Here is a 21,977-nt window from a genome sequence, read left to right as displayed (position 1 = left end):
CGCATTTAATGTTTGTACGTTTTGAGGATGTCCATTATCACAGGTGAGATGTGATTTCTCTTTGCTCTTTGATTGACATTCCTACAGTAATTAGGGATGCTGAGATCTTGTTCTGTGGTGGATGTTTGGGGTATTTTATTCCCTAAAGGGTGTGAGGATAACTGACCACTGGCATTGGGCTTTTTGAAAGTCAGGTGCTTTGGAAATTTTTTTCCCATTACCTAGGCAGGATGTATTCTCAGGGCAACTGTCCTTAACAGTCCCCCCAGGCCTTGAGAGTGAGACGGGCAAGTAGACACATGTAGTCAGCTGGTGGCTACAGGAAATGTCGACAAGGCGGAGGGACTCTTCGGTGCCCACCTTTGTTCCTGAGGCAACTGGAGCTTTAGGGAAAGAGGTCAGCTGTTATAAGAGTCCCCCAGGCCTTGTGCTGAGTGCCGAAGAATTGATGCTTTTGAACTCTGGTGTTGGAGAAGACCCTTGAGAGTCCCTTGGACTGCAAGGAGATCCAACCAGTCCATTCTAAAGGAGATCAGCCCTGGGCGTTCTTTGGAAGGAATGATGCTAAAGCTGAAACTCCAGCTTTGGAGTTTAGCCACCTCATGCGAAGAGTTGACTCAGTGGAAAAGACTCTGATGCTGGGAGGGATTCGGGGCAGGAGGAGAAGAGGATGACAGAGGATGAGATGGCTGGATGGCATCACTGACTTCATGAATGTGGGTTTGGGTGAACTCCAGGAGGTGGTGATGGACAGGGAGGCCTGGAGTGCTGCGATTCATGGGGTCGCAAAGAGTCGGACACAACTGAGCAACTGAACTGAACTGAACAGGCTTTGTGGGTGAGAGAACCAGGAGGCACCAGAGCGCAAGATGTAGTTACAAAAAGTGTCCACAAGATGGCAGCACCACCCATGCCCAACTCTGATTCCTGGGCCAACTAGCCCCTAGGCAAAGGGGACTCCCAGGACTGAATAAGAGTGGGATGTGCCCGGGGACGCACTTAAGGCCTTCATTCTCATTAATTCTTCTCCTAACGTGTCACACCTCCCATCTCAGAACTACCTGCTGAGGGCTTTGGCGGTTGCACACACAGGAAGGAGGCTTGGGGTGCGAGCCCAGGTCGAGTGCAGGCTCGGTGACTCTCCCGCCACGGTCCCAGTGGAGACTCTGGTCTCAGCCCGACCAGAGGACACACCGGAAGTTAAAGCGGCTGCTCACCGAGACCACTCTGCCAGGCCGTCCCGACCTAGCTGCAGTGCAGACAGGAGACTCCAGCCGGTTCAGGCTCCAGGGACAGCGGAGCAGCCCAAAGCAGGGAGGCCGGAGGGGTTAGAAGAGGCGTTTCCCTTCCCTTTCATGTCACCCACATGCTGGGGTTTGAAGCTCCCACCAGCGTCTGTTGGAGGCGAGGTGATCTGAACAGGGGCACGTGGTCTGAGTGCATACCGGCCTGATGCAGGTCTCGGGTCTCCAGGAGGATATCGCTCCTATACTCCCGGGGAGTCTTTGGCCACAGAGCTTATTTGAGAAGGCCCAGCAATATGCTCAGGTCCTTGTAGTTTCTCTCTCCCTGATACAGGTTTCTGCATATGAGGGAAAATGGATGGAAAGAACCCCCCTCCTTCCTTCCTCATACACACAAATCTCTGTCTAACCTCTAACAGAGACCTGTGATCAATACTGCAGAGAGGATCTGCTTCCTTCCGGATACACACTGAAAATCGTGGGGCTAGATAACAGATCAGCACCTGATGCTCAGCTTGGTGCTCGACCTTCTGCAACGAGCTCTGTCCAAAACAGACTAGACTAGACAGACTCTGTGGCAAAGTCATACCCGAGTCAGGCGGCTGGACACTGAGGACAAGTGCACCACTGCAAACCGACCTCTGCGAGCGCATCGGCCGACGCGAGAGGGAGGGAAGGGAGGAAGGAAGGAAGGGAACCACGCCTCCTTTCTTCCCTCCCACCTCCCTGACTTGGGCTGTGAAACCCATCCTTGGGGCCCAGGGAGGGGCCAAGTGAGGGTCCACACAGCCTAGCAGCCCCTGAGGACACCTCTACTGCCTTCTCGGCTGTGGCTCGGCCCAGAGTTCCAACGGCATCCCGGCAGCGAGGATCTTGGAGGCCGGAGTCACTTGGCCTCCACCTCTCCGGTGCTGGGCTTCCCAGCGCGAGCCTTCTTCCTGACAGTCCAGCTTCCTGGGCAATGAGCAGTCTCAGCAGCGTACAGGGGCCCTCATCGTGACCAGTCTTGAAGGGGCGCGGTGGTGACGTTTTAGGGGGAGTAATGAAATGCCCTTGGGTGTTTGCTAAGGCACATCCCATGCTCACTCCCAGCCCAGGAAGCTGCCTTTCCCTCTAGCTTGGTGGCCCTAAGAGCCAGAGGTGGGCATGAAGAAGTGCTGCCACCTTGTGGACATTTCCTCTAACAACAACTTTCCCGCAAGTTTATTTTCCCTTCTGATTCACGAGGCCTGGGTTGTGTCAATAACCCTATTCTCAGGAAAAAGCCTGCAGTAGATAATGCTAAAAAAAATTTGAATCTCAGCTGACTTTCAGGAAGTCAATTTGAAGAAGTAAATATACTCACACTGGGGATAGAGAAATAAGTAAATAAACCGTACCCCAAGATGCTCAAGATAAATAAACCATACCCCAAGATGCTCAAGATAAATAAACCATACCCCAAGATGCTCAAGATCCCTAATATTTAGGAGAATGCCAAGCAAACCTACAAAAGAGAGGTCACTCCTCCAAGCAGGAGGTCCATTCACTAAAAGTCTACAAACAGTAACTGCTGGAGTGACCAAGGAGGAAAGGAGCCCTCCTACACTGTTGCTGGGAATGTACATTGCTAAGAGCCACCATAAAATGCTCTCCGACATCCTGAACAACGCTTACAGCAGAACAGGCCCCTGATTTGCCATTTTCTTTCCTGGATGTATGTCCAAAGAAAGCTCTAACTGGAAAAGAATGCACCCCAACATTCACGGCGGCACTGTTTCCCTGTGCCCACGCAGAGCAACCAGGAAACTGTCCACCCGGAAACGAGTGGAAAAGGAAGCCGTGCTAGAAATAGACGATGGACTGTTAGCCAGAAAAAGGGATGAGATGCGCCACTGGCCACAAAACGGATGCACCCATGGAGACCCTCCACCAGCTGAACTGCTTTACACAGAGGAGGGCAGGTAAGACACACCATCACACGTGGATGGGGTTGAAGCACAGATGGAAGAGACCGACTTTGCAAACGACAGAGTGGCTCAGAGACTTCAGCCAGAGAAGGAGGGTTACAGAAACGGAGGAGATGGTGGGGCAGCAAGTGAAGAGGCCTGGATTGACATATGCAGAAATATGTGTGTGTGTGTGTGTAACAGATAATATACAGGACCTGAGATTCAGCACATGGAACGCTCCTCAAACTTCTGGAATTCTCAACTGCAAAAGATCCAAAAGTGAAGAGATATGCTCTATGTATAAATCAAGGAGAGCAAACCAGTCCATCCTAAAGGAAATCAGTCCTGAATATTCATTGGAAGGACTGATGCTGAAGCTGAAACTCCAATACTTTGGCCACCTGATGTGAAGAACTGACTCACTAGAAAAGACCCTGATGCTGGGAAAGACTGAAGGCGGGAGGACAAGGGGACAACAGAGGATGAGATGGTTGGATGGCATCACTGACTCAATGGACATGAGTTTGAGCAAGCTCTGGGAGATAGTGATGGACACGGAGGCCTGGCGCGCTGCAGTCCATGGGGTTGCAAAGAGCAGGACACAACTGAGTGACTGAACTGAGCCGATAAGTCGAGTCGAGCTGCTGTACATCGAAAACAAACAACAGGGTAAATCAACTATACTCCAGCATGTCATAAAAATGGAACTGGAAAGAAAAAGTAATGAAAGGAAAGGCCTTGCATAATGCTCTGTCCTCCTCGTCTTGGGCTGCTTGGTATTACGTCCCTGGAGTCTGAGCCAGCTTGGGTCCCATGGCTGAACCGCACTGGGGCTGAGAGGCCTGGCGTGTGTGTGCTTGTGACCAAGCCCCAGTTTGCTCCTGGAACACATCTGTTTTGCTCCCGATACGACCGCAGTCTCCAGATCTAGGCAGACCGTCCTACAGCTAAAGCAAGCCTGGTACCCCTGAGCGACGGTGGACCTTCTGGCCAGGAGGAGTTTAAAAAACCTCACGTAGCCTCTGCGTGCCCTGGTGTCGGGTCCCCACCTCAGCCTCCCTGCTCCGAGTTACCCCTTCTATGAACCACCGGCCACTGAGGAGGCCATTTGTGCAAGGCTTGGGATGTTTTTTTGTCTCGGTTGAATCTTAAGGGGGCATAAGTGGTGAGACACAGGCCCGTAGTTCTTTGCTCAGGCGCATTCTTTATGAAGAACACGTCCCCTAAGGCTCTAGCTCCCCCAGTAAGCACAAAGAGATGTAAAGAAAGGCTACTGCCTCATGGATGCTGCCCGTAACAACTTTAGTGTGTAGAAGTATCGGGATTGCAGTATCTTCTTCCTGTATATTTTTGTCTCCTTTGTCGAAGATTAATTGATCAGATGCTTGTGGGTTTATCTGTGAGCCCTGTATTCCCTTCTATGGATCTATATGATCATTTCTCTGACAGCGGCATGCTGCTTTGATGACCGTAGCTTTGCAGTGCTGTGTAAAGTTTGGGAGGCTTATGCCTTGCCGTATGTTCTTTCTCTTTGGGATTGCTTTTGCAATTCTGGGTCTTTTGTGGTTCCATAAAAATTTTAACAATTACTTTCCCTTGTGTCGTGAAAACCATCATCAGTAATTGAGAGAGGTATCACAAGCCGATGATTTATTTTTTTAAAGCAGGCACCCTAATCCAGGTGGTTGTAAATAGTTTTATTTTTTTAAAAAATCACCCAACAGCAATCTCCCACCCAACCCCCAAGTCATTGCAACTTGGCAGGGGGAGGTCTATACACGTGTCCCCAGACAGACCCCAAATGGCCTTGACAATTTGGCACCCCTTGTCACGCTGTGCTTCCCGAGAGCCCTAAGAAAACCCCTTGTAGAAAAATACTTTACAAGGAATATGCTCTAATCTCAGCCAGAGAAAAATACAGCTTTTAGGGGTGGGAGGGGCACGTGGCGGGGGGCTGTACTGAAAATGCATAGGCAGGCAGGATGCTCGCTGGGGAGACGGGTGTCAGGAAAAGTGGATTCTGCGAGTGACCAGTCCCCGTGAGAAGACAGAGGAATGTTGCATATGAGAAGGCCGGCTGCAGCCAGGAGGCTCACCCGCAGGGCCCGGCTGCAGACGTCTGGGGGAATGGCGGAGGCCTCAGCCCGAGGATGGGGGGGCTGGCCAGGTTCAGGGCGCATCTTCCTCCAACAGGCAGAACCGGCTCTGAGACCGTCCCTGCCCTAATCGTGCAGAGGGGTCGGCCCACAGGGGCCACATGGCAATGCGCAGTGACCCAGCGTGCAAATAGCACAGCTCTGGGGTCCTCACCAAGCCCCTTGAGGGGAAGAGCATTATTCTGGGGACACAGGGGTGGGAGGTGGAAGGTGCAGGCGGGCAGCGCCTCTGTTTTCCTGGGACCCTGTTAGGAGCTGGGCAGGGTCCAAGCACAACCGGAGAACTGGCTGAATGCTTTCTGCCCACCTCCATCCGGGGGTGGGGTGGGGGGCCCAGTCCTGACCTCCAGGTAGATGTCCCGGGCCCTTCTCCAAACCCAAAGGTAGCAGAACATGAGGAAAACCATTTTAAGCGATGCTGGTGCTTCCAGATTTTCAAGCAAGAATCCACTTCCCTCCATGACCCCTTTGGACACTGTTGCCCCCAGGAATGAGGAGGAATGGCCTGTCTCCCCCCGCCCCTCCAGTCTCTCCATCTGCTTCTGCCCCCTCCTCCACCAGCCTGGTGAGGAGCTGGATCCCCTCACACGCATCCTATTTCCACGGTTCCCCATCTTTACGGTCACAGCAGCTAAATGGAACACCCCTGGGTCTTCGGTCCGAGAACGACTCCCTCCTGCCCTGAGGGGCCTAGGCTGAGAAGGGTGCGCTCGTACCGGGCAATGGCCACGCATCCGATGAAAGCAGGGGGAGAGACGGACAGCCTGAAGCCCGCTTTGTGGAAGCTCACCCAACGGGCCCAGAAATGCGATCACAAGTCACAGAGGCTTCAACCAGAGTCTCAGAAATGGAAGAACTGCTCAGAGGGCCTGGGATTTGAGACGCCCTGGCTCCAAGTCTCCTGAGTGCGGCATGGGAGGGTGTGCCGGTGAGCCCTGGACCCAGATTCTGGAGAGAAAGGGGTTGGCCCCCTTCCGTCTTTCCTGGCGGGAGGCCGTCCAGATCAAGTAGCCCCCAGCCTCACCCTAGATGCGCCCCTGAGGGGAAACTAACCATCCCCGAGAAGCTGCACATCCCTGCCTGCGACCACACAGGGAGCTCACTCCTGCCCTGCAGTCACTCGGCTCTACAGCTCTGCTGGGCGATCGCTCCCTGCGTGGCGCTGAGCTGTGCCCACATTGGACGCTCTTCCCAGGGGCTCTGCAGGGACCTGGAGTAGCCCCTTTACTCCTGGCTGAGCAACCTGCCTTCACCTCTATTGGGTGCCCCGCCCCACCCTGGCACATCTCAGAGGTCCAGTTGGAGAAAGACCTCGATGTCACTGGAACAGGCCCAGACCCCTGCCACCACAGATCTGGAGGACAAAGTCTGGTCCGAGCCTGCCTGACGACAGACGAGCAAGCGAGTGGCCACTTCTCCAGTCCGGCTGCAGGCGTGGGAGCCAGGATCTTCCTGGATGTCCAGATCACAGGCCGACTTCAGAGCATCCGTGGGCCGCTGGGGCCGGGCGCTCGCGGGGACCGGCTGGTCTGGGCCAGCGGGTTGCGGCTGATGATCAGCTCCACGACATCGCCTGCATCGGCCAGGAGCGGCACGGTCAGGCGGCAGTCGAGGTCCCGCGTGCGGACGTGGTTGACCTGCACACGCACAGCCATGGGGCAGACGGCGTCCACTCAGCCGGGCTCAAGTGGGTGAGGACTTCCCAACACACAGACCCTCCCCGGCCCGGACACGTGTCAGTCTGAACACTGGCACAGAGGCGGGCACTCCCATTTAACTCTTTTAGCCCTTACACGCATCCTTCACCCTCCAACACCTGCACCTTCTCTCTGTTTGTTAACATCACAAGCAGACCACACGCTGAGCCTCCTGCCCAGCAGGGGCATGAGCAAGGGTGTGCCCACTCACATTTCCCAGGCTCCCTTGCTGTGAGGTTGCATGACTTAGTTGCCATGGAGTTTGGGGCATTTCCTAGAGGGTGGACCCTCCCCAAGCCCGGGTGGAATAAGACCCGTGGTGGACATATAGGAGAGGTGATAAATAAATGTTCATGTGCGTTAAATCATTGAGATTCAGTGACTTCTCTGTTGGTCCAGTGGTTAAGAATCTGCCCGCCGATGCAGAGGACCTGGGTTCAATCCCTGGTCCAGGAAGATCCCACGTGCCACAGGGCAACTAAGCCAGCGTACCACAACCACTGAGCCAGTGCTCTAGAGCCTGCATACCCCAACTACAGAAGCCACCAGCATAGCCTAGAGCCTGGGCTCTGCAGCGAGAAGCCACCAGTGAGAAGCCCACGCACCCCCACTAGAGAACCCCCCACTAGAGAACCCCCCAAGAGAAAGCCTGAGCACAGCCACCAAGAGCTAGCACAGCCAAAACGAAAATAAAAATATTTTAGGAAAGAAATACTTAAAAACCACTGAGATGTGGGGTTGTTACCACAGCATAACTTAGCCTAACCTCACTGATAAAACTGTGCGGTCAGCCCCTTCTCTCAGATGAAGCAGCTGGCTCTCAGAGACGGGAAGCCACCTGCCCAAGGCCACTCAGCCAGGGTAGACATTGGGCTTTCTCCCCACCCCGGGGCTAGGGAAGACCACTCCATCAAAGGTACCCCCACCCTGGTGTTACCTGGAGAACCCGGTCAAAGGGCCGGAGACCCCCACGCTGGGCTGGCCCATCAGGCCGCACGGTGTGGACGTAGACGCCCTTCTCCAGGAGGCCGTCTGAGATGCTGAAACCGAAGTCACTCCGTACGGGGTCCTTGTGCAGCGTCACCTGGGAGCAGCAGGAGGAGGGACCCTCTGGAGCCCTGACCTTCCCCCAGCATCCCACAGTTGCCCAAGTCTCTTGGGCTGGCATCAGATGCCTCTCGGACTCAGCCCCAGCCCACCTGGATGCCCCCCGGCCTCTGGGGACCCTCAGTCTGCAGCACTCAGTCACCGCAGAAGCCATAGGAACAGAGTTCCTTTCCATTCCTTTTCAGTCTTCCCGCTTCCGTTCCAGAACAACGTCTCCGTAGGGTGGCCATGTGCGCTCACCAGCCTCTGACACTTCCCATTGCCCTGCCCACCAAAGAGCTCAGAATCTTCTGAAGACTATTATGGGGCCAGAGGTCTCTTTCCTCCTGTGTATCCTATTTTCCTAGACTGTAGCCTATAGTTGACAAAAATGCTGGCCTTTCCTTGAAGGTAGCGACATGCACGCATACACACATATGGGCTTCCCTGGTGGCGGTAGCGGTAACGAAATCCGCCTGCCAACGCAGGAGACGCGAGAGACGCAGTTTCGATCCCTGGGTCGGGAAGATCCCCTGGAATAGGAAGTGGCAACCCACTCCAGTATTCTTGCCTGGAGAATGCCACGGACAGAGGAGCCTGGCGGGCTACAGTCCATGGGGTCATAGAGAGTTGGACTCGACTGAGCAACTAAACAGGCACTGCCATACATATATATACACACACATACGACAAGCTTATATATTGTATATACTCACACACACAATCACTGAAGTGGGATAAAAGTGAGTCCACTTAAAGAAAAGCATCACAAGAGTGTGTGTGTGTGTGTGTGTGTGTGCGTGTGCGCACACACAAGTGCACAAATGTGTATGTGTATGTTTCACCCAAATGGCAGGAGTTTTGGAAAACTCTCCCTTCCACCTACTCTTGTGTTTTACTGGTGGAGGAGAATGAAGCCTGGAGAGGAGCAGGGCCCAGCTGGGGCCGCATCGGGACATGCACCTCGGCCTCCCGCGCACCCTGAGCCCCAGTGCCCACCTTGTGCATCTCCACGGGCGTTGGCAGCAGCAGCTCCTGCGTCTCTTCGGGGGAGGCCCGCAGCTCCCGGCTCCTCCTCCAGGGCCGGTGGCCGGGCCTGCCCTCCGGGGCCATGCTCTGCACGGTGCCTGTCATGATGGACGCCTGAGGGGACACAGCCCTCCACTCAGACGCTTCCCGCTCTGTCTGCCGTCAGCAAACTTTTGCAAGCGTATCCGAAACGGTTACTAAAGCTGATCACGTCCTTGGCCACCAAGAAAGAAGTCTTACAAAAACTCCCAGGAGTTAGTATCAAATCGAATGCAGTTTCACAACCCAGTGTGAATGGGTTTTAAAGTTGGCATCAAAAAATAAAACCAAACATATGCAGTTCCAAAATCAAACACCCCGCTTCTAGAAGTGTAATTAAAGGGCTTCAGCAAAAATCACAATGGAAATTTTTTGAATATTAGGAATTGAATAGACCATAAAAGTACCACAACTTAGAGTTTATAGGATGCAGTCAAGCAAGGGCTTACAGGTAAATTCGTATCTTTAAATGTTAGGGAACAAGAAAGACTGAATATTAAGGAGTTGAGAAACCAGGAAAAGTATCAGGACTTAAAACACAAGTAAAGTAGAAGGAAGGGAATATGGAAGCAAAATGTGAAAAAGGGTAAACAAAAAACCAATGAAATGTGAGAGAGAATGAACAAAACTTGACTCTCTGATGAGCCAAGTACTTGGCAAGACTAATAGAGAAAAAAAGCTCAATCAAAAATCCAAGGAGCAAAAACAGGGCACAAGCACAGATAAAGAGAGTGCAGATTACTGATCTCGAGCGGGAAGGCGCTCCAGGAGTGACCCATAGGACCCCCAGCCGGGTCTCCCGGGCAGCCTGCCCCATCATGGGGGACGTGGAGCTCACTGCAGCCGCACTCACCTCCCGGCCCCGCATTTCCTGCTGTTACCGATGCTGACATCCAGAAGCTTCCCAGGGCATGCGTACAACCATGCCAGACCACTGTGCTGCACACACACACACACACAGACACAACTGCCCTTATGCATTGACATGTGCACACCCGGACACGTGTTGCGACGATACACTGCACTGTGCATGCCTGAGCGTGCTCACACGCATGCACACACATGCTCCAAACATGCTTGCAGCTGCACATGCCAGTCGCACACATGTCCATCCGTGCATGTGTGCAGCACCTTCCCCCGGAGGACACCGGTGTGTGCACTGGCACACACGACACGGGAGCACAGCCCACCACCGTGCTGCCTCCCACGGGCACACGCGCCTCGGTGCCCAAGCCCATACCTCCAGCTCCCTCAGCAGCTCTGACTGACCGCACGACTCCAGGTCTTCGAGGGCTTCCCCGAACGTGCGCCAGAAGCCCTCCTCGCGGCTGGGGCCAGGGGCTGGGCTGCAACGTAGGAACCAGAGAGCGTCAACTCCCGGCAGGCAGGCAGGCGGGCAGGGGTCTGAGGCGTCTTCCGGGCCCTGGGGACCCTGCGCTGGGCTCAGGGGGGGGCCCGAGGGTGGGCGGGCGGGCGGGCTGGAAGGCAGCTGTCCTCGGCGGCAGTGCTGGGGCCCCGGGGCAGTGGCTGGTGACACGGAATGGGGGGGAGACGCAGTGAGGGGCCACCGGGACTGGCGGTGAGCGGCTAGAACAGGGGCAGATGAGACGGGGCGGACAGCGGTGACACAGGACGCCTGGGGAGAGAGACAGACGGACAGACAGACGGACAGAGAGACAGACAAGAGAGGAGATCCATGGTGCAGCCCCGGAGGACAGCCCCTGGCCTCCCCTCCCCGCCCAGACACAAGGCATTGCAGGACAGTGACAGACACAGCTGGAGCCGGCGTGGACACGAACGGATGAGGATGAGGGTCTGGGCTGGGGAAAGGGCCGTGCCCCCCCCCCTCCGCCCCGATTTCCATCACAGGAGGTCAGGCCCCTTCTCGCTCTAGACTCGGGTCCCATCAGAACGCAACGAGCCACATTTTCACACTTCACCGCCTGCAAAGCCCTTCACTGTCAACACAGCCCCGGCCGTTATCAAGCGTGCCGTGGTGTGCAAAGCACTCTCTCTCTCTCTCCAGAAGGCACCCAGGCTTTCATCTCCTAGGGAGCCTCAAGGATGATGATACAAATGAGGCGGCCCCCTCGCCTTCCCACTTCAGAGATGAGAAGACGGAGAAGGCCATGGGCTGCGTTCAAGTCCATTCTACAGACGCGCTGAGCCAGGCCTTCTCCTGGGCGCAGGGCCGTGGAGGGGACTAAGGTGAGGCCCCTGATCTCATGGCGTGTGTGCGTGAGCAGCTACTGGGTGCCAGGCTGAGCTAGGGGTGCCACGCAGAAGACTCGACAGCCAGGTCGTTAACAGGCAGACCCAAGGCGGCCAGAGCCACCAGGGGGCTCGTGTGCACGGCCGTGGGTTCCAGCGGAGGGAGGCAGGCCTTCCTTATGAGACTCAGGGAAGCCTGCCGCGGGGAGGCCTGGTCTGATGGATGAGCAAGCGTCGGCCCAGAAATGGGAGGGGACGGCACTCTCGGCAGCAGGCACAGTCGGGTTGAAGCACGGAGGTGGGAAGAGGGCGGCTGGGACTCCTTGGGATCGCTCCTCGCAGGAGCCGTGGGCAGCCAAATCCCTCCGAAGACGCCACCACAAACACCGTCACACCCGCAGCCCAGGGCTGGCGCTCGTGACCACAGCCACCCCGGGGCAGGGAGGTGGTCCCCGCAGGAGGGCCACTGCCATCTGGGCCAAGTTGGGAGGGTCCGAGTTCAACGTCTCAGGTTCTGAGAAGAGCCGATCGCCAGACACAGGGTGGGGTGGGGTGGAGTCGGGGAGTCAACCAGGCTGCCTCGCTGACCCCTACCTGGGCCTCCTGAAATGGAGACGGCTCTGCCCCACGCTTGCTCTCCTCTCCCGGGAGGTGCCTCTCCTGGGGGCCACACGAGACTCATCCATTGCGCCCACCACCCTGGTACAGGGACCAGCTCCCTAAGCCCATCCCAGCCGAGAGGCCAAGCCCGCCTCCTCCCCTGGGGTGCCCCCTGCCCCCCACAGACCTAGTGGGCGGCTCCCAGTCCTCCTCCTCCTCCTCCTCCGGGACGCTCTCATCAGCAGGGCCTGGGGTATAGCTCGTCCTTCGGGGCTCGGTCAGGGGGGGACTGCTTCTCAGCCGGCTGGACCGCCACTCCTGGGGGGTCACGGCCCGAGCTGCCGCCTGTGGAGTGTAGGAACCTGGAGGTGGGAGAGAGGGTGTCGAACATCCTCTCTATGTGTTCTGCCCTCCTTCCTGCCCCACCTCCAGCCTGGCTGGGTGGCCTGGGAGAGAGGTCTTTCCCTCCTCTAGGCTTGCCGGACCACCCGGACCACCCAGGCCCCTACCCCAGAAGCCCGTGACCATCAGCAGAGTGAATGCCAGGCCTCCAGGACCCTGTCCCAGCTCCATGGGGCTCAGCGTGGCCAAGCCTGAGAAGGGGTCCACTCTTAACCATCCCCTTCCCCCTGCCCTGAAGGTCCTGCCCTGCAGGGTGATGCTGACCCAGGGCTGCAGATGGGGAAGCTGAAACCGAGCGGGCAGACACGCAGTGAGGGATGACCAGGGCCGAGGGCCCCTGAGACTACCTCGAGGCCTCATCCCACTTCTCCCTGAGCTGGGCCTTGGGGAGTTCCCTGCGGTTCTGGGTCACAGAGATCAAAGATTCAGACGTCCCCCAAGGCCGCCCATGGGTCTCCACTTGCAGTGGGCAGGAGGGCATGTGTCCTGGGGAGTGGCCTCTCAAGTGGGTCTTGTAGGAGGGATGGCAGGGAGCTTTCTGCCTTCCTGTCTTTGATGGGATACAATCAGCATTGAACACTTGCTGCGTGCCAGCCATCGGGCTGGGAATGGAGGAGGCAGAAGTCAGACCCCTTAGTCTCAAGCCTCATGGGGGAGATCTGAATGGGCGGCTTTGTGCCATGGATGCCAAATCAAAGTCCAGGAAGGCCTGCGGTCCACGCTCTGAGGGTGAGGGGCTGCCAGAATGGCTGACGGGCCCGATCAGCTCTACCGTCAGGAAGTGTCCCTAAGGGATGGAGCCAGCAGAGGGGGAGCAAGCTGGTGGGGCAGGGGGAGGGCACGGCCCTGCAAAGGCCCAGAGATAGCACAGCGCTTGTCCAGGGGTCCGAGGCGATACCTGGGCCCCCAAAGCCACCCTCTGTGGCCGAGCTGCCCCAGGACTCCACGGCGCTGTCCACGCTGGGCACAGTGGGCGAGGATCGGGCTGCCAGCAGACCGCCTTTCAGAGCCTCTGGCGGGTCTTCATCCGCATCACTGGCTTCGCTGAGGCTGCCCGACTTGCGGGGTGCGAGGGGGCCTAGGAGGAAGAGCGGGTGTCACCGCCACTGGCTTCTGTCCTTGGAGACAGAGATGTCCACCCAGTCTGTTTCCCTGCTTCGGCCCGGTTTGGGGAATCACAGGCCCCTGGGTGACCAAGTGGACACATGAGGTGGGAGACAGGCTAGTGGGCAAACCCATTTCACAGACGGGAACACTGAGGCTTTGGGAAGGCTGCACCACACACCCAAGGTCACATGGTGGGCAACAGTGGAGCCCAGATTCAAAGGAGAGCTCCAAAGTCTGGACTCGTGTCCACTCCCTACCAAAGCATGGGGGATAAACACAGGGGAAACTGAGGAACGTATAAGTGACAGCCATAAGGGAAAACAAGCAGGCTCCTTAAGAGCCAGGAGGCTGAGGCGGGAGGTGATGAAGAGCATGGCTCAGGCCCAGAGAGCTCCACAGTGGCTGTGTGACCTCGGGCGCATCACTCCAAGCCTTGTCTCCTCATTGTCCCAGGGACCTCCTCGGGGTGAGCAATCAAATCATCTTGTGAGGCTGGGCCCAAGAAGCGGGCCACAGTGCCCGAGAGATCTCTGTCCCTAAGTGGGCTGGACGGCCCCCAGGGTGCGGGGTGAGGCTCACGGTCTAGCTGCTTCTTGATCTTCAGGGTGACGGTCTCACCAGCCACCTGCAGGAGGTGGATGGCCTCGCTCAGGGGCCGGCCCTTGAGGCTAACACTGTTGATGGCCAGGATACGGTCCCCGACGTGGATGGCGCCAGTCCTGGGGAGGGGGCACAGGGTACAGGATGGGAGTTAGGGACTTGAAGTGGGGGGGGGGGGGGCTCTGCCCTCTGGGAACTCAGGAAACCCAAAGCACAAGCCTGGATGACCCCAGGTAAACCCACCTGTGGGGGATTAAAAAACAAAACAAAACAGTGTGATTATGTTAATAGAGGTGTCAAGTCTTTTATCTGGGAGGGGTTTTTCCTGCTCAACTCTAAAGTTAGGTTCTGGAACCAGTGTTCAGCATGAATTTTGAGGATGTTTGGAATGCCGCTTATTAGCTACCAAATACTAATGTGGTCTTTTCAAGCTGAGTGCTTAAAAATTGATGCTTTTGAACTGTGGTGTTGGAGAAGACTCTTGAGAGTCCCTTGGATTGCAAGGAGATTCAATTTGTCAATCCTAAAGGAAATCAGTCCTGAATATTCATTGGAAGGACTGATGCTGAAGCTGAAACTCCAATATTTTGGCCACCTGATGTGAAGAGCTGACTCACTGGAAAAGACCCTGATGCTGGGAAAGACTGAAGGCAGGAGGACAAGGGGATGACAGAGGATGAGATGGTTGGATGGCATCCTGCGTCTCCTAGATTGCAGGCAGATTCTTTACCCACTGAGCTGCCTGGGAGGGATTTATCCAGCACTTACCTGAAATCGGGATGGCTGCCAGGGGCTAGCCCCCACCTAAGGAACTGAGGTTCAGAGAGGGATAGGACAGGCCCCAGACCATCGATACTGGAACAAAGCTAAGAGCCAGTTTTGACTGACCCCAAAGCTCGGCTCCTGCCCCATGAGGTCCCTGGCTCACCTCTCAGCCAGGCCACGCTTGGTGAGGCCCGAGATGACGATGGGATCAAAAGGCTCCTCTGTGCCTGAGATGGTGATGCCCAGGGGGCCCCCATAGCGTTTCAGCTCCACCGTGTAGCTGATGGCACCTGTGGTCTCCTGTTCATCTGTGGAGGGTGGGTATGCATCAGAGGTTCGGGGCACGTATCAGGGGCCGGGGCATAGGGATGGGCACGCCCAGAACCCTGCAAAGCTTTAATGCACCACACTCATCATGCTGCTGCTGCTGCTGCTAAGTTGCTTCAGTCGTGTCCGACTCTGTGCGACCCCATAGACGGCAGCCCACCAGGCTCCCCTGTCCCTGGGATTCTCCAGGCAAGAATACTGGAGTGGGTTGCCAGTTCCTTCTCCAACACTCATCATATGCTTCCATTAATACACCCATTCCCTAAATCACAGATATGCCCAATTCCTCTGCCATTATCAGTCACTGATACACTCATCCCCTTATTCCCTTAATACACCTATTCCCTCAGTCTTTCCTTGTGTTAAGTCAGCCATTCCCTCAGCCATTAATTCAGGCATTCCATCAGCCATTCATTCAACCATTCCCTCAACCATTCATTCAGCCATAATTTCAAACATTCCCTTAGCCATTAATTCAAGTCCTTCATACCATTATTATACCTATTCCCTCAGCCATTAATACACCCATTCTCTCAGCCCCAGTACACAAATTCCCTCAGCTATTAATTCACCAATTTCTTCAGCCATTAATCCATTTTTTAGCTACTGATTCACCCATTCCCTCAGTCATTCATTCACCCATATCATTTACCATTAATTCACCAGGAATTCATCCATGCACTCATTCCATTAATATACCCATAACCTCATGCCTTGGTTCCACCCATTCCCTGAACCATTAAATCACCTACACCCTCAGCCACTCCCTCAGGCATTAGTTTTACCCATTTGGTCAGCCCCATTCTCCCATTCCCTAAGGCATTAGTTCACCCATTCCTTTAGATCCTACTATACCCGTTCACTCAGCCATTAACCCACCTCTGCCTCAGCCATTTACTGCAGCCATTCTCTCATCCACTAACACACCCATTCTCTCATCCACTAACACACCCATGGACTCTGCATTTAGTTCAGGCATTCTTTCAGCTTTAACTGACAGATTTCCTCTGCTCCTAATTCATCAATTCTCTCCACCATTAAATCAGCCTTTTCTCATACATTAGTTCAGCCATTCTTTCAGCTACTAACACACCTATTCCCACAGCTCTTCATTCATCCATTCTCTCAGCCATTAATTCACTGATTCCCTTAGGAATGACTTTCCCATATCCTCAAGTATTAATCCACCTATCCACTGAGACATCAGATCACCCGTTCCCAGAGCCCTTGATTCAGCCAAACCCTCGGCTGTTGTTTCACATGGCTTGCACGTTACTCACTCAGTCGTGTCGACTCTTTGAGACGCTGTGAAGTGTAGCCCGCCAGGCTCCCCCGTCCCTGGGATTCTCCAGGCAAGAATACTGGAGTCAGTTGCCATGCCCTCCTCCAGGGGATCGTCCCGACCCAGGGATCGAGCCCAGGTCTCTTATACTGCAGGCAGATTCCTTACCATCTGAGCCGCCAGGGAAGCCCCGGTCTCATACGTTATCTGCTGTTAATTCAACTATTCCCTCAGCCATTATCACTCATTGCCTCAGTCATTAATACACCAATTCTTTCATGGCTAACATACCCATTCGCTCAGAGATTAGTTCACCCATATCCTCAGCCATTAATTCACTGATTCCCTTAGGAATTAGTTCAAGCTCTCCCTCAGCTTCCCTAATGGCTCAGAGGGTAAAGCGTCTGCCTGCAATGCAGGTAGACCTGGGTTCGATCCCTGGGTCAGGAAGATCCTCTGGAGAAGGAAATGGCAACCCACTCCAGTACCTTTGCCAGGAAAATCCCATGGACGGAGGAGCCCGGTATGCTACAGTCCATGGGGTCGCAAAGAGTCAGACACAACTGACCGACTTCACTTTCCCTTTTCCCTCCCTCAGCCATTAATTAATCCATTCCACACCCACTAGTTCACCCATTCCCTCAGCCTTTAATACACCATTCCCTCAGTCATTAATATACAATTCCTACGTCCATTAATTCACCCATCCTGCCTCCAGTAATTCACCCTTTTCCTTAGCTATTAAATCAGGCATTCCTTCAGCTACTAACTCAGCCAATACCGGAGCCATTAATTCACCCAGTCAGCCATTAGTTTGCTATACCTTCAAACATTAATACACCAATTCCCCCAGCTTTAATACACTCATCCACTTAGCGATAAGTTTACCCAGTTGCTCAGCCATTAATTCACCTTTTTCCACAAAAATTAGTGGACCTATTCCTTCGGCCACTATATACTCATTCTATCAGCACTTAATTCAGCCATTCCCTCAGCCTTCAATACACCATTTCCTCAGTCATTAATCGACTCAACTGCCTCCATTAATTCACCCATTCCCTCAGTCATTCACTTATACCCTCAGCCATGAATTTATCTGTATCTGTTCAGTTCAGTCATTCAGTCGTGCCCGACTCTCTGCAACCCCATGAACCACAGCACACCAGGCCTCCCTGTCCATCACCAACTCTCAGAGTTCACCCAAATGTATGTCCACTGAGTCAGTGATGCCATCCAACCATCTCATCCTCTGTTGTCCCCTTCTCCTGCCCTCAATCTTTCCCAGCATCCGGGTCTTTTCAAATGAGTCAGCTCTTCCCATCAGGTGGCCAAAGTATTGGAGTTTCAGCCTCAGCATCAGTCCTTCCAATGAATATTCAGGACTGATTTCCTTTAGGATGGACTGGTTGGATCTCCTTGCAGTCCAAGGGACTCTCAAGAGTCTTCTCCAACATCACAGTTCAAAAGCATTAATTCTTTGGCGCTCAGCTTTCTTTACAGTCCAACTCTCACATCCATACATGACCACTGGAAAAACCATAGCCTTGACTAGAAGGACCTTTGTTGATAAAGTAATGTCTCTGCTTTTCAATATGCTGTCTAGATTGGTCATAACTTTCCTTTCAAGGAGTAAGCATCTTAATTTCATGGCTGCAGTCACCATCTGCAGTGATTTTGGAGCCCAGAAAAATAAAGTCAGCCACTGTTTCCACTGTTTCCCCATCTATTTCCCATGAAGTGATGGGACTGGATGCCATGATCTTAGTTTTCTGAATGTTGAGCTTTAAGCCAACTTTTTCACTCTCCTCTTTCACCTTCATCAAGAGGCTCTTTAGTTCTTCTTCACTTTCTGCCATAAGGGTGGTGTCATCTGCACATGTGAGATTATTGATATTTCTCCCAGCAATCTTGATTCCAGCTTGTGCTTCCTCCAGCCCAGCGTTTCTCATGATGTACTCTGCATATAAGTTAAATAAGCAGGGTGACAATATACAGCTTTAACGTACTCCTTTTCCTATCTGGAACCAGTCTGTTGTTCCATGTCCAGTTCTAACTGTTGCTTCCTGACCTGCATACAGATTTCTCAAGAGGCAGGTCAGGTGGTCTGGTATTCCCATCTCTTTCAGAATTTTCCACAGTTTATTGTGATCCACACAGTCAAAGGCTTTGGCATAGTCAATAAAGCAGAAATAGATGTTTTTCTGGAGCTCTCTTGCTTTTTTCATGATCCAGCAGATGTTGGCAATTTGACCTCTGGTTCCTCTGCCTTTTCTAAAACCAACTTGAACATCTGGAAGTTCATGGTTCACGTATTGCTGAAGCCTGGCTTGGAGAATTTTGAGCATTACTTTACTAGCGAGTGAGATGAGTGCAATTGTGCGGTAGTTTGAGCATTCTTTGGCATTGCCTTTCTTTGGGATTGGAATGAAAACAGACCTTTTCCAGTCCTGTGGCCACTGCTGAGTTTTCCAAATTTGCTGGCATATTGAGTGCAGCACTTTCACAGCATCATCTTTCAGGATTTGGAAGAGCTCCACTGGAATTCCATCACCTCCACTAGCTTTGTTCATACTGATGCTTTCTAAGGCCCACTTGACTTCACATTCCAGGATGTCTGGCTCTAGGTGAGTGATCACACCATCGTGATTATCTGGGTCGTGAACATCTTTTTTGTACAATTCTTCTGTGTATGCTTGCCACCTGTTCTTAATATCTTCTGCTTCTGTTAGGTCCATACCACTTCTGTCCTTACCGAGCCCGTCTTTGCGTGAACTGTTCCCTCGGTATCACAGAGCACGGGCGGCTGCGACGGCGCACACAGCACGGCCGAGAGGAGCTGCCCCACGTCCGAGGTCACCTATGCAGTTAGTCATTAATTAGGCCAATCCCAGAGCCATCACTTCACCCATTCCTTCAGCCACCAGTTCACCTATATGCTCAGAAATACATCAATTCTGCCAGGCCTAATACACCCAATCTCTCAGGAAATAGTTCACCCATTTGCTCAACATTATTTTCCTCACAGCCATATGACATTATTTCACCAATTCCTTCAGCTGTTATTCCAACCATTCCCTTAACCATTAATTCAGTTAATCCATCAGTCATTAACTCAGCCAATTCCTCAGCCTTTAAGTTACCCATTCCCTCTGCCATTAATTCACCTATTCCCTCAACCATTAGATCATCCGTTCCATCAGGCACATTCCCCCATTTCCTAAGACATTTGTTTATCCATTCCTCATTAGCTGACCCTTTCCATCAGCCATTTAATTCAGCCATTCCCTCAGCCATTAATACAACCATTCTTTCATCCATTAATACACCCATTCCCTCACGCCATGGATTCACACATTTCCCCATCACTGATATACCTACTCCCTTCTCATTTATCAGTAATTCACCAATTCCCTCAGTTTACAATTTACTCATTTCCTCATCCATTATTTCACCCATTCCTGCAGTCTCTAATACATCTATTCCTGCAGCTATTCATTCACTCATTCCCTCAGCCATCAATTAATTCATTTCCTTTGGAATTAGTTCACCTACTACCCACCTAATTTACCCATCCCCTCAACCATTAATTCACCTATTCCTTTGGCCATTAATACATCCATTCTCTGAACCATTAATATACCTATTCCTTTATCTATAACATACTCATCCCCTCATGGCATTTCACACCCATTCTTTCAGCCATTAATTCATCTATTCCCTCAATCACTGATATATCCATCCTTTTTGTCCATTACCATATCCATTCCCTTATACCACTAATTCACCCATTTTCACATCACTAATACATCTATTCCTTTCATATTTAATTCACCAAATTCCTCAATTTGTAATTTACTCATTCCATCACCCATTAATTCACTCATCCCATCAGCCATTAATGAAGCCATTATTTCAGCCATTCCCACAGCCTTGATACATCAATTTCATCAATCACTAATACACACATTTCCCCATCCATTAATCACTCATTTCTGTCTCCGTTAATTCACCCATTCAGTTTGTCATTAATTTAGGCACTCCACCAGCCTATACCCTCACCCATTACTGCACCAATTCCCCCAGGTCTAACACCCAATCCCTCGGGAATTAATTCATCCATTCACTCAATCGTTATTTTACTCATAGCCTCAGGATATTGATTGATAACCAGTCAATCCTAAAGGAAATCAATCCTGAATATGCATTGGAAGGACTGATGCTGAAGCTGAAACTCCAATACTTTGGCCACCTGATGCGAAGAACTGACTCATTTGAAAAGACCCTGATGCTGGGAAAGTTTGAAGGCAGGAAGAGAAGGGGATGACAGAGGATGCAATGGTTGGATGGCATCACCGACTCAATGGACATGGGTTTGGGTGGACTCAGGGAGTTGGTAATGGACACGGAGGCCTGGCGTGCTGCAGTCCATGGGGTCGCAAAGAGTTGGACACGACTGAGCGACTGAACTGGTCTTTCATTCCTTCAGCTGTTATTTCCACCATTCCCTCAGCCATTAATTCAAGCAGTCCCTCAGCATTATTTGTCATTCCCACAGTCTTTGATATACCAATTCCTTCAATCTATAATACCACATACCCGCATGCATTAATTCATCCATTTCATCAGCCATTAATTCAGGCATTCTCTCAGCCCTAATTCACCCATTCCCTCAGCCATTAATCTATTCCCACACCCTTTAATATAGCCATATCCTCATGCCATATGAAAAGATCCTCACCCATTTCCTCCACTCTAAGTCACACATTTCCAAAGCCGTTAATTCCCCCCTTCCCTCAGCCATTCATTCCCCCATTCCTTCAGCCACTAATTCACCTATACCCTCAGCCACTAATTCATCTGTTCTTCCAGCCATTAATTCAGCCATACTCTCAGCCAGTAATACGACAATTCTGCCAGGCCTAATACATCCAATCCCTCAGGAATTATTTCATCCACTTGCTCAACCATTATTTTCCTCATAACCTCATGTTCACCAATTCCTTCAGGTATTATTTCAACCATTCTTTCAGCCATAAATTCAGCCATTCCCTCAGCCTATTTTTTGTTTGACAGGTAAGAAGTGGATTTATTTAGTTACACATTCCATAGACAGGGTGTGGTCCATCTTGAAAAGTGCGAGCGACTTTGGCAGAAACACTCCACAGAGAGGGTGGGCCATCTCAGAAGGCAAGAGGCCTCCCTTAATCTTTGATACACTAATTCCCTCCGTCATTAAGACACACATTCCTATATCCATTAATTCAACCATTCCCTCAGCCATATTTCAGGCATTCCTTCAGCCAACCAATCCCTCAGTCATTAACACACATTTCCTCATGCTATTAATTCACACATTCCCTCAGGCCTAATACAAACTTTCCATCGGCTATTAATTCACCCATTCTCTCAGCTATTAGTTTTGCATTATCTTAGCCACTAACTCATTTACTTAAGTTGTTAAATCACCCGCTCCTTCTGCTGCTGAGTTCAGTCATAAGCCC

General features: G+C 52.5%; 1 protein-coding gene across 5 annotated transcripts in view; it reads right to left on the bottom strand.

Annotated features, from left to right (window-relative positions):
* Positions 1-4,851: 4,851 nt before the first annotated feature.
* GRIP2 (glutamate receptor interacting protein 2) overlaps positions 4,852-21,977 on the bottom strand; it is a 46,462-nt gene continuing 29,336 nt past the window's right edge. For 3 of the 5 annotated variants that reach the window (XM_055557319.1, XM_055557320.1, XM_055557321.1), the window contains 8 exons: positions 15,031-15,175; positions 14,082-14,221; positions 13,294-13,473; positions 12,181-12,355; positions 10,423-10,528; positions 9,114-9,257; positions 7,966-8,112; positions 4,852-6,968 (listed from right to left, as the gene is read on the bottom strand). In XM_055557319.1, coding sequence (XP_055413294.1) covers positions 6,810-6,968; positions 7,966-8,112; positions 9,114-9,257; positions 10,423-10,528; positions 12,181-12,355; positions 13,294-13,473; positions 14,082-14,221; positions 15,031-15,175 — 1,196 coding nt within the window. In that variant the 3' untranslated portion in view covers positions 4,852-6,809. Of the gene's footprint in view, positions 6,969-7,965; positions 8,113-9,113; positions 9,358-10,422; positions 10,529-10,657; positions 10,819-12,180; positions 12,356-13,293; positions 13,474-14,081; positions 14,222-15,030; positions 15,176-21,977 lie in introns of those variants that run through there. The other 2 variants (XM_055557322.1, XM_055557323.1) reach the window with 2 other exon arrangements.

This window comes from Bubalus kerabau, chromosome 20, assembly GCF_029407905.1.
Source record: "Bubalus kerabau isolate K-KA32 ecotype Philippines breed swamp buffalo chromosome 20, PCC_UOA_SB_1v2, whole genome shotgun sequence".
In the NCBI taxonomy this organism is placed as follows: domain Eukaryota; kingdom Metazoa; phylum Chordata; class Mammalia; order Artiodactyla; family Bovidae; genus Bubalus; species Bubalus kerabau.
This window is presented reverse-complemented; position numbering and strand designations above follow the sequence as displayed.